This window comes from Scyliorhinus canicula, chromosome 5 (assembly GCF_902713615.1).
Source record: "Scyliorhinus canicula chromosome 5, sScyCan1.1, whole genome shotgun sequence".
Taxonomy (NCBI): Eukaryota; Metazoa; Chordata; class Chondrichthyes; order Carcharhiniformes; family Scyliorhinidae; genus Scyliorhinus; species Scyliorhinus canicula.
In genome coordinates, this window is record NC_052150.1 from 142,918,964 (window position 1) to 142,936,205 (window position 17,242).

Consider the following 17,242-nt stretch of genomic DNA (forward strand, 5'->3'; position numbering starts at 1 on the left):
AATAAATAAATTTAGAGTACCCAATTTATTTTTTCCAATTAAGGGGCAATTTAGCGCCTCCACTCCACCTACCTTACATATCTTGTTGTGGGGGACAAAACCCACGCAAACAAGGGGAGAATGTGCAAACTCCACACGGGCAGTGACCCAGAGCCGGGATCAAACCTGGGACCTCAGCGCTGTGAGACTGCAGTGCTAATCACTGTGCCATCGTGCTGTCCTTTGTTTTTGATTTTTTTGTTTACAAATCCAATTTTAATTACAATATAAACTAGAAATGTTCAAAGTTAATGACAAGAAAAACAATCTTATCTCTACATGGTGCAGCAGGTGTTAAGGAAGATAAATGGAATTTTGGCCTTTTGTAGCTGAAGGAATAGAGTATAAAATGTTGCAGCAACTAGACAAGGCATTGGTAAGACTGCACCTGGAATACTGTGTGCAGTTTTGGCACCCTTATTTGAGGAGGATGTTGTTGCATTAGAGGCAGTTCGGAGGAGGTTCACTCGATTAATTCCAGAGATGAGGGGTCTGTCTTATGAAGAAAGATTGAGCAGTTTAGGCCTATACTCTTTTTTTGAGTTCACAAAAATGAGATCAGATCTAATTGAGGTATATAAGACCATGGTTGATCTGATTGTGGCCTCATCTCTGCTTTCTTGTCTACCCTCGATAACTTTTGAATATTTTTAAGGCTGACTGAGTTAGATTCTTGATTGACAGGTGAGACAGTGACTCCACCTCCTCTGGTATCTGCAGAAGAGTTCCACTGACTGGCAAGTCTTTAGGAAAACATTCTCCTCAAATCCGTCTTAAATGGGATACTCCTTATTTTGAAACACTATTCCCTAGTTCTAATCTCTCCCACATCCACCCTTTACAAGTCTCCTCAGGATCTTCTGTTTCAGTAAGATCACCTTTCATTCTTTAAACTCCAAGCTCAAGCTGTCTAGCTGCTCCTCATAAAGTAACTCCTTTATGCCAGGAATCAGTCAAGTGCATCTTCTCTGTACTGCTTCTGATGGCATTATGTCCTTTCTTAATTAAGGTAACCTAAACTGTACCAAGTATACCAGATATGGCCTCAGTAAGGCCCTGTACAGCTGGAACAACACTACCATACTTTTGTAGTCCATTCCCTTATAAATGGCAACACTCTATTTGCTTTCCTAATTACCTACCTGTTTATTTTTTGTGATTTGTGTATCAGGGTACCCAGATCCTTGAGAGTTCCATTATCTCTCCATTTAAATAATATACCGCGTTACTATTCTTCCTGACAAATTAGAGAAATACATATTTTCCACATTATGCTCCATCTGCCAAATTTTGCTCACGCTCTTAACTTTTCTAAATTCTTCGGTAGATCTGTCTTCCTCACAACGCACACGTCTACCCATCTTTGTATCATCAGCAAACTTAACAACTATGCACTTGGTCCCTTCATCAAAGTAATAGATTATAAATTGTTGAGATCCCAGCACTGATCCCTGTGGCACTCCATATAAGCGTCCAGGTTGCTTTCCCCCTCAATGCATTGCAGTATCTCTAGCTTGGCTTCCAGCTCAGTGACTCGAACCTAAGGTCCTTCAGCCATAGATGCTTGCTGCAGATGTGGGTGCCATGTGGTGTCCACGAGTTTCCACATAACTGCAGCTGCAACACATCACCTGTCCTGCAATCCCTAGTGTTTTAACTAGCTAATTTAATTTTTAAAATTAATGCCTCTCCTCACTGCCACTTGCTGTTGATTTAATCTGGAGTAATAAAAAATTATAGTAATACTATATAAATCATATAAAAATACAATGAAGCAGTTGACTCTCAAGCTTTCTACTTCATGTTTACATCTGTTTACATACAAGTAGATAGCAGCTACTTATGTAATTTTTTAAGACATATTTCTAATTTACAGACGCATCCTAATTGCAACGTTCTATTTGAAGACAATTCATAACAATAGTTACTCACCAACAAATCAACTTGTGGCATTTCTGTGATGTCACTGTTTGATTTGTTTTTCCCAAACTCAATCAGCACACACTGATACTTGAAGGCTCCCGATTTTAAGTGCTCACGCAGGTCCAGCTCCTCTCAGTTTCCTGAAGGCAAGTGAAATGGAAGCCCATGGAATAGCAGGTACTAGAAAGAATATCTTATGTGTAGTAGATATTTGCCTGTCTGGTCCCAGTTTCAGCCACCCAGTTCTTCCAAACAGAATTCCAAACCCTTTCCTTCAAGGACTTGCAGATCACCAGAGGCAGCAGTGTTTGCATAAACAGGGTTCCGTCCATGCAATCTTCCATACTGTGACGCAATTCTGTCCAGAACCTTCTTGACTCCGCTCCTCTCCTCTTCTCTTGGTTTCTCTGTTCTTGGCTGGCAGCCACATGACTTCCATATTTTCTTTTGAGACTGCTTCAAATCGTGGATCACCCAGTCTCATGCATCAGTAATTCTTACAATCCAAAAATTATAATTGGTCTCTTTACAAATGATACAAATTCTTAGAAGTCCTTTCAAGCATGTTTAAAACAAGATTCCGCAAACATATTTTCAAGAAATTTACAGATTTTCATTGCTGCCTCTGGTTCACGGCTGTCACACTGTATTAGGTTGCATAAGCTGTCATTAATACGGCAACCATATACCAAGGACATTGAGTGAACTGATGTTTCAGAAGAAAAAATGGATCCAAAACTAAACATAGTGGGCTGGATTCTCTGCAGCCCCTCGCCGAAATCGCGTTTGGCGCGGGGGCAGAGGATCGACGTTTACACTAGAATCGGACCCGGTGCCGCTCCCACGATTCTCCAGTCCCCGGAGAATTGCTTGTGCGCGCATTGCGCGGCTGGGGAGCCATTGCCAGTGGCTCTTCCAGCGATACTCCGGTCCCGACTTCCTGACAGCGTGGTTCTAACCACGCCTGGCCGGTTGGGACTCATGTGCGGCGGCTGTGGACTCAGTCCGCGGCCACCCTGGGGGGAGGGGGGAATCAAGCACCGGGGTGGGAGCCTTATGGGCGGCCGGGGCGGCGATCGGGTGGGTCATGTGGAGCAGCGCGGGGCAGATCGGTGGGACCTTGTTGTTGGTCCAGGTCCGCCAGCTGCCACGAACTCGGAACCGCAAGTGTGGGGGCCTGTATCCGCATCCAAAGCTGCGTGAAGGTCCCCGGGTCCCTGCCTACCAGGTAAGTGAATTGGTCTTTATTTTTGTTCGGAAAGTCTGGAGTGAAACACCAGTGTTTTTACGCCGGTGTGGGGCCAGAGCCCCATTTTTCAAAAATCCAGCCCAGTATCTTTATGAAAATGGAAATAAAATTACAAAGCATTCCAAAGGAGAATCTTAATTATAGGTATTCTGATTGTCATATTTAGCTACTCCGAATTGGATTCGATTCAGTAGTTTTTTGCCGCAAAGTTTTTCCAGGTATTCATTGGTTATGCGTGCTGGGTTTCTTGAGATCCAAGTATTGGCATGTTTAATTTAGTATTGCATTTCATGAATAAAGCACTGAGGCTGGCTATTGTCTTGTTCAGGTGTATGCATTTGCAGTGAAAGAATCTAATATCATGGCCCGTGTCCCTGCAGAGGACGCTGATACACCCCCTAGAAAAAAGAAGAGAAAGCATAGGTAAGGATACTTTTATTTAAACATTCTTGATCCTTGGGTGAACCAGAGAGTTTCTTGTTATCATGTTACGTTAATCTAACCAGACCCAGTCTTTATCCTTACTGTACTTTTTCCGCATGCCATATGTGATTCAAAAGCACCCATGATAAATTAAATTTTAAGATGTATTTTTTTCTAATTCCGTTTAGAGCTTAAAAAACTAACTTCAAAGCGTATTAATCTGAATGCAGAAGTATAACTTAAAAGCAATTTATTTCACTAACTGTTTTTGGTGCAATATATCCAATGGCCCAATTGGATGTGATTGCTGGAATCCGCACACTTTGGTACACACAAAGATTTTTTTCTCAAATGAAAACATTATTAATGATGCATTAACTAATTAAAATGCTAAATCAGCCCATCACTGTAAATTGTTGACTCGCCAATCAGTGCATTCACTGCTTGTTCAGAATTTCTTGATATAGGTAAGTGTAAGGATTTCAATGTACTGGTACTGAAGGTGGTCAACAACAACAATCTCAAACTGTTTTCTCAATAAACTTTAGCTTTTATATTGAAGAATGAAAATTAGAGATGATGCGTTTAAGTTAAACTTTCTCCCAGTTCATAGTATCTGGCCTCCAGCTTATTGCTGCTTTGATTTAGAAAAACACTCTCCAACTACTCATTCTTATTCAGTTCAATGTCACTGTCTTTCCTTCTTCAACCCAATTGGTTCATGCTAGTGCTCATCTCCCTTTCCTGCACCCTCCCCAATCCTTGATTTATGTTACCCAACTCTCACCTCCACCCAGTTACATTGGCACATTCCTCACCTTACAGCTGGTCAGCATGGTTCTGTGGCTGTCACTCCTAGTGTTGCTCTTGAACCCGTTTCATACAGTTTTTGTTGCTGCCAGAGTTTTGAATGTTTCTGTCACCTTGCAGGACCTGGTTCTTGTAAGAGTTCCCAACTGTGCAGCAACATTCAAAATCAATAGCAGCAGGAGGTGGGAGTTGCAACAGGAGGTGGGAGTTGCGGAGTAGATTGGTGGAGATAGCCCAAGAGTGCTGCTGTTTTTTATTTGAAGATCAGTGCATGATGCTTATAAAATGCTAACTGTCCCTGTCAGCATGTCTCAGTCAAGCACAGACGGTTGACATATGTGCAGGCGTCTGGCTAAACAGGATGCTATCACAACAACGGGCCATCACCTAAAGAAAATTTGAGTTAATGTGTGATTATCCACAGATAAATCTCACTGGAAAGTTTCAAAACAAGTGCTGCAATTTTGCAGCAAAAGGCAATGCAGATAAATTGTCATTCCCACTGTTTCCTTTTTATAGCTGGGATCATTTGCAAGATTCAAGCACAGGAGATGACCGTAATCCTTAAAACCCTACACTGGCTGAGGAAGACTTGGTTCTCAGACCCATTAAACGTTGAGTGTTGGCCAACCTTAAACAGGACCTGTTGTCACAGACGGTGAGTCAAATGTGACACAGTGCTCCTTGCTTTTAATTTCATGGCTTAACCCATCAGAGAGACGGACCTAACTGCAGGGGTTTCTCTTTGAATGTAGATACATTATTGGCATTATAATAAGCTACATCAAAATAATTGGTTTGTCTTTTAGTGTCAGGATAAATGATGTGCTTGGTATTAAAGCTGTTTTCACTTCCTTCAACATTTTGGAACCGTAGTCATTTATTTCACTGTTATGTGGCTATTGTTACATCTATTACTTGCAGGAATTTGAGTTAATTGTTTTATGGGTGCATGAGTTATTTGGAAATTGTAACGGCAAAAAAGCAACTAATTTGTATATTATTCTGTACGTTCTTTTGTGCTGAGTAGGTAGCTCTAGCCTCTTGACTGGGTTTACACTCTATTTCAGCACAAGTCTAGGCTGCCACTCACTATTGGAGTGCTGCATTGTTGGAGGTGCTTTCTTTCAACATTAAACTGAAACTCTGTCTGCCTTCTCATGTGGGCGTGAAATATCCTATGACAGTATTTCAAAGAAGAGCAGTGTTTTGGCCAATATTTGTGTCTCAGACAAATATCTCAAATAAATTATTTATTATATTGTAATTTGGACCTTTCTATTTGCAAACAGCTGTGTTTCCTTGGTTACAACATTGGCCACACTAAAATAGCTTAACTGGCTGGAAAACAGTTTGGCTGAGAAACATGCACTATAAATGCAGGTTTTTGTTATCTTGATCAAATTGCTCTAGTATATTTCAATTTAACTCATTAATATTTAATATAATATTTCAACTCTTGGTTCTCATTACCTTTATTGTTATCTGTTCCTATGGTTTGATATTTGTAAAAGATAGTCCAAAGACAACCTATTTGTTTCATTTAATTTCTAAACTGCTGAATTTTCTTTTCGATGGTCATAGCCTGCTTCAAGAATAAGAATGATGTCTTTATATTTTGTAATAAGTCTTACAACACCAGGTTAAAGTCCAACATGTTTGTTTCAAACACTAGCTTTCGGAGCACTGCTCCTTCCTCGGGTGAATTCCTCATTCACCTGAGGAAGGAGCAGTGCTCCGAAAGCTAGTGTTTGAAACAAACATGTTGGACTTTAACCTGGTGTTGTAAGACTTCTTACTATGCTCGCCCGAGTCCAATGCTGGCATCTCCACATCATTTATATTTTGTGTAACAATATAATGCTAGCCAATGTAGAAACTTACTTAATTTAGTAGCAAACATTGGGAAATTTGATGCTTACCAATATCTAGACCAGGGCTTTTCAAACACAGGATTGTGACACGTGGATGGGTTGAGGGTGCAGAGCGATCGGTCGTGGCGTTCCCGATCGTGGGAGGAACACCCAATTGCTGCCACAGGCTTTTAAAAATGCCGGCCGCAACTGACTTTTGAGATTGCTGGCCATCCCGCGCATGCGAGCGAGCCCCTCAATCGGATCTGGTAGTGTGCAGGTCTGGAGCCCAGCGGGGTGGACCGCCACCCCCTGACGTTGGTGCGCTGTGCCAGGGTCAGTTTTGTTTGTATACAAAATTCATGCACCCCTGTACACTGATATCACGTGTTCTGTGTGTGAAATCACCGAGCAGAGATTCCTCCATTTTGTAGCTGCTGGCATTGAAGAATTGAAAATGGATCGTTTTGTAAAAAGGAAGAGAGGGGCCAGAGACATAAACAGGTCAGGATCTTGCAACAAATCTGCTGGGGAGAGCTGGTCAGGAGAGTCCACAGCAGGATAAAGCAGTGATGGTGTGAACTGTGCAGGAGAGTCCACAGCAGGATAAAGCAGTGATGGTGTGAACTGTGCAGGAGAGTCCACAGTAGGATAAAGCAGTGATGGTGTGAACTGTTCAGGAGAGTCCACAGCAGGACAAAGCAGTGCTGTTGTGAGCTTCAGGCCTCTGATGAGCAACTCATTAAGAAGAAGCTGAAATCAGGGACAAAGCAGTACAGTAGTCCCCCGTTATACCGCGCTCCGCAATACCGCGCTTCGCGATATACGGCGGGGAGGCTTATGGACCCCAACTGTCAGCTTACCTCTCCGGATCAAAGTGAGCCAGCCACTGAAGTTGACACTGCCGGCTGATTGGAGGGAGATTCAGTGAGAGAGGAGCAGCTCACACAGCGTCCGGAAGTGGATAGTGCAGAGCTACAGCTGCCTCAACCCTGCACAGCAGACAGGTTCTTTAAACCGGTGGCGGTCAGAACATGTTTTTGAAAGGCAATCCTTTCCTCCAGTTTGGTGAAACCCACCAGAGTTCCTGGTAAGTTTCTCTGGGTTTCCCTCTGGAATAACTCCCAGCCTCATTCTGTGGCAATCAGAGAGCTTGTTTTAATTAGATCCCCGATGGGGGTTTTAAATATATTTTAAAATCTATGCATGCGCTTCCCATTGTGAGTCTACGGGGGGTCTGACCTCTTTTCCCCCCCCCCCCCCCCCCCCCCCCCCCCGTAGACTCACAATGGGAAGTGCATGCATAGATTTTTAAATAAATTTAAAACCCCCATCGTGGATATCCGCGGCTCGGATGCAACGCGGGTGGCTGTCTTGGACCCCAACACCCGCGTTATAACGGGGGACTACTGTATAAAGATTTTTTTTAAGGTATGGCTTTATTAATTGTGCCAGTGCAAATCAGACTGCAAAGCCCATGTGTATTATATGTACTGGCAACTAAAAGTTTAAAACCCTCAAAACTTGCTAGTTTATGTCAGGTATGTTTGACACAATTAATTCGTTGAGGGTTTGCTATACTGCCTGACATTACCAACTAACATGGCTGGTGCAGAGATTTATGAAGCATTGAATAGTTACATGGTTGGAAAGTGCAGGCTCAACTGGGTTAATTGAAAAGGAATCACAAGCAATGGAGCAGCCAACATGACCAGGAAAAACAGCAGAGTTATAATAAAGATTCAGCTGGTCAGGACTTGTTTGGAATCATTGTTTTATTCACCATTGGGTATTGGTATCGAAAGGAATTCCATCCGATCTTGAAGTGGTGTTGAAAGGAGTTGTGAATTTCATTAAACACAGTGCACTCAATACCAGTCTTTTTGAGACTTTGTGTTCCGATATGAAGGCCGAGCACGCACATTTATTGTTCCGCACAGACTTATGGTGGCTGTCAAGGGGTCAGATGCTTGTCAGAGTTTACGAACTGAGGTATCAAATCCCCGCTTTGCTCTTTGAAAAATCATTCCCACTGGCTGATTCGTTTGCTGATGCTAACTATGCCTTACCTTGCAGTCATCTTTTCAATTTTAAATAAACTGAACCTCAAATTTCAAGGGAAGGATGATTGCTTTCAGGGCTGTAAAGAAATCTATGCTTTTCAGGAGTCGTTAAAAGTTGGGCAAGTGCGAGTACAAAACCAAAACTGCTATATGTTCCCCACACTGCTACAATACATGGAACAAAACAGTATTAGTAAGGGGACTGGCAAGCCGTACTCGCATTTGTGTACACTGATCAGTTTTTGTCACAACTTTCCAGAGGAGCATTTCAGATTTTGAGAGAAACGGTGGATGAAAAAAATCACTTTTGAGATCCCAGAGTCAATTGTTAACTTGCAGCTGACTCCAAATGAAGAATCAACTTCTGCGCCACACCTGTGACAGCACATTAAAAACACGCTACAAGTCAAATGTGGTTGTCAGCATTCTGGAGTAATGTCTCTGAAGAGTATCTAGTGCTGAGTAAAGTAAGCTTTTTGTTGCTTTTGCCCTTGACAACGACCTACATGTGCGAGGTTGGATTTTCGGTCATCACAAAGATGAAGACGGCACAAAGGAACCAACTGAACTCTGCACCTGATATGCGCATTGCCCTCTCCTGTAAACCTGATTGGAGTTAGTTCATAAGGACCAAGCAGGCTCACCTGTCGCATGAAAGGCAAGAGCAAATGGTGGTTTGCGAAGGTCAGCCAGCGTGGATCGCAAGGTCAGCTGGCATGGGTCCCGAGGATGGCCGTTGAGAAAAATTGGTCCCGGACAAAAAAAAGTTCGAAAAGCACTGATCTGTGTAGATGTGTGTGTGTGCGTGACTTAGATAATAAATATTTTATATGCACACATTCAGACATCTGAAGGTTATTTCTCTTTGTTTCAGGTTGTGGGCTGCGCATTGTAGAAAAATACAATTAAAGAAAGGTTAGTAATCTTAAAGATAACGTCTTTATACTGAAAAACTTTCTCTCTTTAAGAAAAGCAGAAATTTTTCCTTTTGACAGTTTGCTGACTGCCTTTTTGGCTGTTTTGCCTAGATGGTTCATCCAATCATGTTTACAACTACCAGCCTTGTGACCACCCACGTCAGCCCTGTGACAGTGCCTGTCCTTGTGTCATGGCTCAAAACTTCTGTGAAAAGTTCTGTCAATGCAGTTCTGAATGTAAGTATAATATATGTAAGGGGCAGCACGGTAGCATGGTGGGTAGCATAAATGCTTCACAGCTCCAGGGTCCCAGGTTCGATTCCCGGCTGGGTCACTGTCTGTGTGGAGTCTGCACGTCCTCCCCGTGTGTGCGTGGGTTTCCTCCGGGTGCTCCGGTTTCCTCCCACAGTCCAAAGATGTGCGGGTTAGGTAGATTGGCCATGCTAAATTGCCCGTCGTGTCCTTAAAAGTAAGGTTAAGGGGGGGGTTGTTGTGTTACGGGTATAGGGTGGATACGTGGGTTTGAGTAGGGTGATCGTTGCTCGGCACAACATCGAGGGCCGAAGGGCCTGTTCTGTGCTGTACTGTTCTATGTTCTATATAGAAATAGCATCATTTTGGAAAGCACTTTTGTGATTATTTTTCTAAATCCCTCTATCCAGTGTCAGTTCCTTCTGCATGGCTAGTAATGACCATGATGTCTAGGTAAAATGATGTTATGATTTATTATCAACATAATGTTTCAATTGTTTTTATTCCGAGCACGGAATATTAATGGGCAGCACGATAGCACAGTTGCTTCACCGCTCCAGGGTCCCAGGTTCGATTTCCAGCTTGGTCACTGTGAAGGAGACTACACGTTCTCCCCTTGTCTGCGTGGGTTTCCTCCGGGTGCTCTGGTTTTCTCCCACAGTCCAGAGATGTACAGCTTGGGTGGATTGGCCATAATAAGTTGCCCTTAGTGTCCAAAAAGGTTAGGTGGGGTTACTGGGTTACTGGAATAGGGTGGAGGCATGGGCAGATGTAGGGTGCTCTTTCCAAGAGCCGGTGCAGACTCAGATGGGCCGAATGGCCTTCTGCACTGTAAAGTCTATGGTCTGTGCCAATTTTTGTTGTTGCTTGGACATCACCCCTGAAAGTAATACAAAAGTGATTGAATTTAATTGTTAAAAAGCCCAAGGCTATACCAATTGCCAAAACACTGATGCAATGCAATTTTTACTACTGTACTTGTATTGAACTCTTCACTGTACGAGCCAACTGATCTGACCAGCTATTCCTACATTTGTATTAGTCGTAGAGAAGACATTTATAGGAGAGCGCTCATCTGATCACTGATAATACAGGTCTGATTTCAAAATGGCTGATCAGATCAGCTTCAACATATGGACTTGAAATGAAAATATGCAGCAGCGTATTTCAAATGCTTCTATGGTCATTGGTGAAAATGCAAAAAAAGTGGTTTCTTGGTTCTAGTTCAGCCACTGACTAGAAGTAGCATGTAAAATCAGTTGTGATAAACTGTAAAAAGAGCATGAATTTTGTGGAAAGTCACTTCAAGTGACAAGCAATCTGTTCACATGTGTTGCATCCCATTTTGTTTGAAAGTGGCATCCTATAGATTGATTAACTCCTGTTGACAGAATTAGAAACCTGTGCATAAGATATTTTTTTTGCCATACCTGGTGGTAAGATTAAATGGTCAGTGGATGGTGTTGCTGGTTGCATCATATTTGTATCAGGAGAGGCTGGGTGTTGCATTTAACGTGCATGTTTTGCCTTTATTTTGTCACATCTAAGTAGTACATTTCTGTCATATTACACAAGAGTACGATAAATAGGTGCAGGAGAAGACCATATGGTCTGTTGTGCCCACTCCAGCATTCAATATGATCATAGCTGATCTTGATCTTTCCTGCCTGTTCCCCACAGGATAATTCCCTGGATTAACAGGCTAGAGCTATCCAATTTCACATCCACCTGCCTGATGTCATATTCTAACAGAAATCTGTTATATAATGAACAGAGTAATATTTTTTAAAAATAAGAAAAAGGAACATGTAGGCCATGTGAAACCACAATCATGGCTCTCCTACTTTACTGTCCTGGGGCTTTTCACAGTAACTTCATTGGAGTGTTAATGTAAGCCTACTTGTGACAATAAAAATTATGATTATTCTCATTCCTGATCCCCTTAGTTCCTAATATCTATTAATCTCAGCCTGGAATAAACAACAGAGTATCCACTACTCTCTGGAGTAGCGAATTCTAAAGATTCATAATTTGCTAAATGAAAATATTTTTCTCTCAGTTCAATCCTAAATATTATCTGGAGATGATGCTGTCTGGTTCTAAAGAACCATCCAAGGAAAACAGCCATACACCATTCTGCCTTGTCAGCCCCCTTCAATTGTGTATATTTCAATGAGATCTACTCTCATTCTTCTGAACTATAGATGTATTCTGTACAACCTTTCTTCATAGGATAATCCTCTTACCCCAAGAATCAATCTAGTGACGCTTTGATATAGCCCCTGTAAGGCAAGTTAAATTTCCCTTGATTTATAGAATTTACAGTACAGAAAGAGGCCATTTGATACATGAGGTCTGCACCGACCCTTGGAAAGAGCACCCTACGCCTCCACCCTATCTCAGTAACCCCACCTAACTGTTTGGAAACTAAGGGACAATTCCTGCAGATCCAATATTGTTGGTGAGCGGAGACTGAATGCTGGATGAAAGGATGTTAAAAAGACTCATGCTACAGGATTGTAAACTAGACAGGATTATTTTTATCATTTGATTTCCCCTCCCACTAATGCAATTAACATGCTATATTTTATTCAGGTATAGAAAATGCACTTATCAGTTTAAAATACAGTAAGAAATCTTACAACACCAGGTTTAAGCCCAACAGCTTTGTTTTGAATCACTAGCTGTAAAGGAGGCAAGCAGTCATTTAAAATGTGCAAACTCTCCAGCAGTAGGACACATTAGAATCCTGTTATCTTAAACCTTTTAATTGACCTGGGTTCAGTTCAAGTCTTGGATGACTGTGGAGGTTTTACTTTCAACCCGTGTCTGCATGGGTTTTCTCCGAGTGGTCTGGTTTCCTCACACAGTCCAGAGATCTGTGGGTTAAGAGAATTGGCACAATAAATTGCCCCTTAGTGTTCACAAGATGTGCAGATTAAGTGGGGTTATGGGGATAGGGTGGGGGGAGTCGACCTAGGTAGGGTGCTTTTTAGAGGTTTGGTGCAGACTCGATGGGCCAAATGGCCTTAGGCACTGTAGGAATTCTACGATTACTGCCAAATCTATATACTTTATAGTTATAAAATTTGAATCTTATTATGAATTTATAAAATGTTGGCGTGAAATTTACTTGGATGGTGTAGAATTCATGTTCATTGAATTAAGTTATAAGTAAAATCTTTAAGACTAATCAAATGTCCCTTTTTTGTAAGGATCTACCACAATTAAGTGTGATCTGTGATGGATTATACATGTATACTTCCAATAGCGTTACGGCTTCAAATTTAAATCTTGTGAATACTGATTGTAGGCAAACCAATTAGAATAGGCATTAGTAAGTCAGTAAGGGGGAAAGTAAATAAAACACCTAAATTGGGGTTAATGTGCATGTATATTTATGCACTGGGTGTGGTTAATAAGACTGGTGAAGTGCAGGCACAGGTTGACAAATGGAATTATGATATTATTGCTATAACCGAGACCTAGCTCAAAGAAAGACTGGGTGTTAAATATTTCAGGGTACAAAAGTGTTTAGGAAAGACTGGAAAGGAAGAAAAGAGCGGCTGAGGGCTGGTGGAGTGGTAGTGTTGATGAAAGATAGATTTACAGTGATGGAGAGAGAAGATATTCCAGCGAGGCATAGAATGTAAGGGCAGGGAAGTTATGATGCTGTATAGAACACTGATTAGACCACAGCTGGAGTACTGTGGTGCACTATTGGAAGGAAGTGAATGCACTAGAGAGGGTGCATAGGAGATTCACCAAGATATTGCCTGGGCTGTAGTGTTTCAGGAATCAAGAGAGACTGGATAGTCTGGTTGCTTTCCTTGGAACAGAGAAGGCTGAGGGCGGGCCAGTTTGAGGTGCATAAAATTGAGGGGTGTGGATAGGAAGGAACTTTTCTCCTTAATGGAGGGGTCAATAACTTGGGGACAGCATATTTGGATGGCATGTGAGGAAAAACTTTTTCACCCAGAGGGTGGTTGGAATCTGGAAATCACTGCCTGAAAGGGTGTTGGAGGCTGGAACACTCAAAATTTGAGAAGTATTTAGATGTGCATTTGAAATTCCAGGCCAAGCCTGGAAAATGGGATCAGAGTGGATTGGTGCTTGATGGTTAGTGTGGACATAATGAGCTGAAGGGCCTCTTTCCATGCTTTAAAAACTCTGACTCTAAATCTAATGGGAGGAATTCAATTTTCCAAATATAGACTGGGATAGGAATAGTGCCAAGGAGCAAGAGTTCCTGGAAAGATTTCAAGATAATTTTCTGCAACACTATTATTTCTGGTCCAAAGAGAAGACCTCGTTCTGGGGAATGAGTTGGCTAAGGTGAATAAGGTTTAGATTGGCCATGGAAAAGAAACAATCTAGTGCAGGTATAATTAATTGAGGGAAAGCCAAATTCGATGGGACACTAATGTATCTGACTGAGGGAATTGGACTCAAATGTTGGCAGAAAAAACAGTGGCTGAACAATGAGCAAACCACAAAGAAAACGCATTGCTGGCATGTTGAGGTATATCCCCTTGAATGAAGGACAAATAAATCCAGAGTGCCCTGGATGACTGGAGGGAGAAAAGTGAAGATGAACAGGAAGAAGTGTATATACGACAGTTGTTGGGTAGAAAGTACAAGAGCAAATCAATCTAAATATAGAAGGACCAGAGGGGAAGTGAAGAAACCAATAAAAGCAAGGAGAGAGCATGGAAAAAGTCTGGCAGCTAACATGAAAGGTCGTCTTTAAGCACGTAAGTAATAAAAGGGTGGAAAAGAAAGAGCAGGGCTGACTTGGGGAGGGGGTGGGGGGTGGGGGAGGGGGGGGACTTGCAAGTGGAGGCAGGAGAAATAGCTGCAGTATTAAACAGTATTTTGCACCTGCCCTACAAAGGAAGAAGATGCTACCCAGGCCAAGGTGTGAGAGGAGGTATCTGGCACACTAGGAAGAATTTGCTATTCAGACGAAGGAAGTTTTGCTGAGGCTACCTTTACTTAAAATAGATAAGGTATCAGGACAGATGAAATGCATCCAGGGGTACTGAGGAAAGTGAGAATGGAAATTACAGATGCACTAATAATTTCCCAGTTTTCCTTAGACATGGGTGGTGCCAGAGGACTGGAGAATTTCAAATGTTAAATCCTTGTTCAAAAAGGGGTTCAAGGATAAAGCTGGCAACCAAAGGCCAGTCCATTTGGCTTCAGTGGTAGGAAACCTTCTTGAAACTATATTTCAGGACAAGATCAACAGTCGCTTAAGCAAGTGCAGGATAATTAAGGAAAGCAAGCATAGATTTGTTGAGGGAAAATCATGTTTAACTAACTTGCTGGCGTTCTTTGAGGAGGTAACAGAGAAGGTTGATAAGGGGGTAACTCTGATGTGGTGTATATGGATTTGCAAAGCTTTTAAGTCACACAACAGATTTGTGAGCAAAGTTCTCGCTCATGGGATGGAAGGAAAAGTGGGCACTTGGATGACAATTAGCTGAGTGACTGGAAATAGTAGTGATACTTAATTGTTTTTTCAGATTGGAGGAAGATTTGTAGTGGATTCCCGAGGAGTCATTGTTGGGACCCTTGCTCTTCTTGATTTTATATTAATAACCAAGACTGGTGTTCAGAGCATGATTTCAAAATGTGCAGTTGAAACAAAGATTAGAAACATGGTCAACTGTGATGAGAATAGTCTTGAACTTCAAAAGTAGCAGATGAAGTTCAGTGCAGAGAAGTGCAGGGTAATTAATTCTGGCAGCAAGATTATGGAGAGACAGTATAAAATAAAGAGGTAACCTCTTTAAAAGAAAAGCCATTAAAGATGATAGTGCATGCTAAGAGAGCAGTTTTGAGAGAGTAAGGAGGTCATGCTGGACTTGTATAAGGCGCTAATTAGGCCTGGAATACTGCATCCAGTTCTGGGCACCTTATTTTAAGGATATGAAGGCTTTGGAGAGAGTCAAAGGTGATTCACAAAAATGATTCCAGAGTATGAGGATAGATTGGCCTATTTTCCTCGGAGAAAGGAAGGCTGAAAGGAGACTCTAGAGGTATTCAAGATCCTGAAAGGTATGGGCAGGGTAAATAGTGAAAAACTTCAGCATCAAAAACGAGGGCACAGATTCAAAATAATGGGCAAAAGAAGTAAAGGTGATTGGAGGAAAAATGTTTCACCCAGAGGCAGTTGGGAGTCTGGAATGAATGAGAAGATTGTAGAGGTGGGTTTGAACGAGGTATTCAAAGGGGAACACACAAAGTTATGGGGATATAGCAGGAAGTGGGACTAGGTAGAGAGCCCGTGCAAACTCTTTGGGCCAAATGGCCTCCTGCGCTCTAAAAGATTCTTGTGATTTGATTGGATTTCCTTAATGTGATTTGCTTTATTTTCCGGTTTTATTCATTGAATTAGATTAAATCTTTTATTTAGCTGTTGTTGACTACCTTGGTATGACAAACAAATGCAGAGTGAGAAAATACAGTGAGGCTATTAAGATAAGAGAGCATACAAAATATTGAGTTTACGAGCTTTTAATGTGACCATTATACATTATTCAGAAGAATCTTCCTCCATTAGGTCAGAACAGATTTCCTGGTTGTCGTTGCAAGGCCCAATGCAACACCAAGCAATGTCCTTGTTACCTTGCTGTGCGTGAATGTGATCCTGACTTGTGCCAAACTTGTGGAGCTGCTGATCACTGGGATAGTAAGAATGTGTCGTGCAAAAACTGCAGTATCCAGCGAGGATCTAAAAAGGTGATTATTGACAGTTTCTGCATTGTTGCTGCTAAATCTAATGACATTGTGATTTTATAATGTATGACATCCTTGCACCTCTGTCAGATAATTTAATTTGTTGCTGTGTGGGATTTGCACAATATTTTGTATATAAGCATTATTTTTGGAGTCATGTTTTCTAGGAACTTTAGCCCATAATTATATTTTCTTCAATCAACCTTCAAGTGCAAAGAGCCATGAAATATATATTAAGAGTTTGGTATCTTTAACAGAATGTGCAATACCTCTTAGCCTCCATTTCATACAACACCATTCTGTTAACTCATATCAATTTGGTTAGTACTGCTGCCTATGGTGCCGAGGAACTGGGTTCGATCCCGGCCCCAGGTCACTGTCTGTGTGGAATATTCACATTCTCTCCGTGTCTGCGTCGATTTCACCCTGCAATCCAAAGATGTGCAGTACGCTTAAATATATTTTTAAAAATCTCATCAATTTATTTCTCCCTTGGACATCAGTCAGTTAGATTTAAACAACCAAAAAAATTCCAGCGCAAGAAGCTATGGTTCCTTAGCAACTTCTGGTTATTTTGTAAAGTTTAAATTCAAATACTCTAGCATTCAAATACATTCATCTTGGAAGTAATAGGAAATAACTGTGGAAGAAGGTATGATAATCCACAATCTTTTACATACCAATTTTGCACTGGGAACTTCTATAAGGTACACAAAAACACATAATCTCTTTCAAGCAGTCTGGAGCTTTGAAGTTACTGTAGAGAGTGATCCTTAACTGAAGTACTGCCGAGCCTGATGGCATGATTTGAGAGTCACAGGCTTCTGTAACCTTTTTTCAGATACTATCCTAAGATTTAATTTTTGGTCATTATTTAAGTGATGCAGAACTATCTAATTTTGGTTCGAGTGACATGTAACATGTAAAAAAAGATGTTAGTATTAACTAAGCACTTTGATGCAGCACTGG

The 17,242-nt window shown here is 41.6% G+C and overlaps 1 protein-coding gene across 4 annotated transcripts in view; it reads left to right on the forward strand.

Moving 5' to 3' along the window:
- ezh2 (enhancer of zeste 2 polycomb repressive complex 2 subunit) overlaps positions 1-17,242 on the forward strand; it is a 126,408-nt gene that overhangs the window by 94,896 nt on the left and 14,270 nt on the right. For 3 of the 4 annotated variants that reach the window (XM_038797779.1, XM_038797781.1, XM_038797780.1), the window contains 4 exons: positions 3,540-3,634; positions 9,235-9,275; positions 9,389-9,514; positions 16,098-16,276. In XM_038797779.1, the coding sequence (XP_038653707.1) occupies positions 3,540-3,634; positions 9,235-9,275; positions 9,389-9,514; positions 16,098-16,276 (441 nt within the window). The remainder of the gene's footprint in view (positions 1-3,539; positions 3,635-9,234; positions 9,276-9,388; positions 9,515-16,097; positions 16,277-17,242) is intronic. The other variant, XR_005460723.1, reaches the window with a different exon arrangement.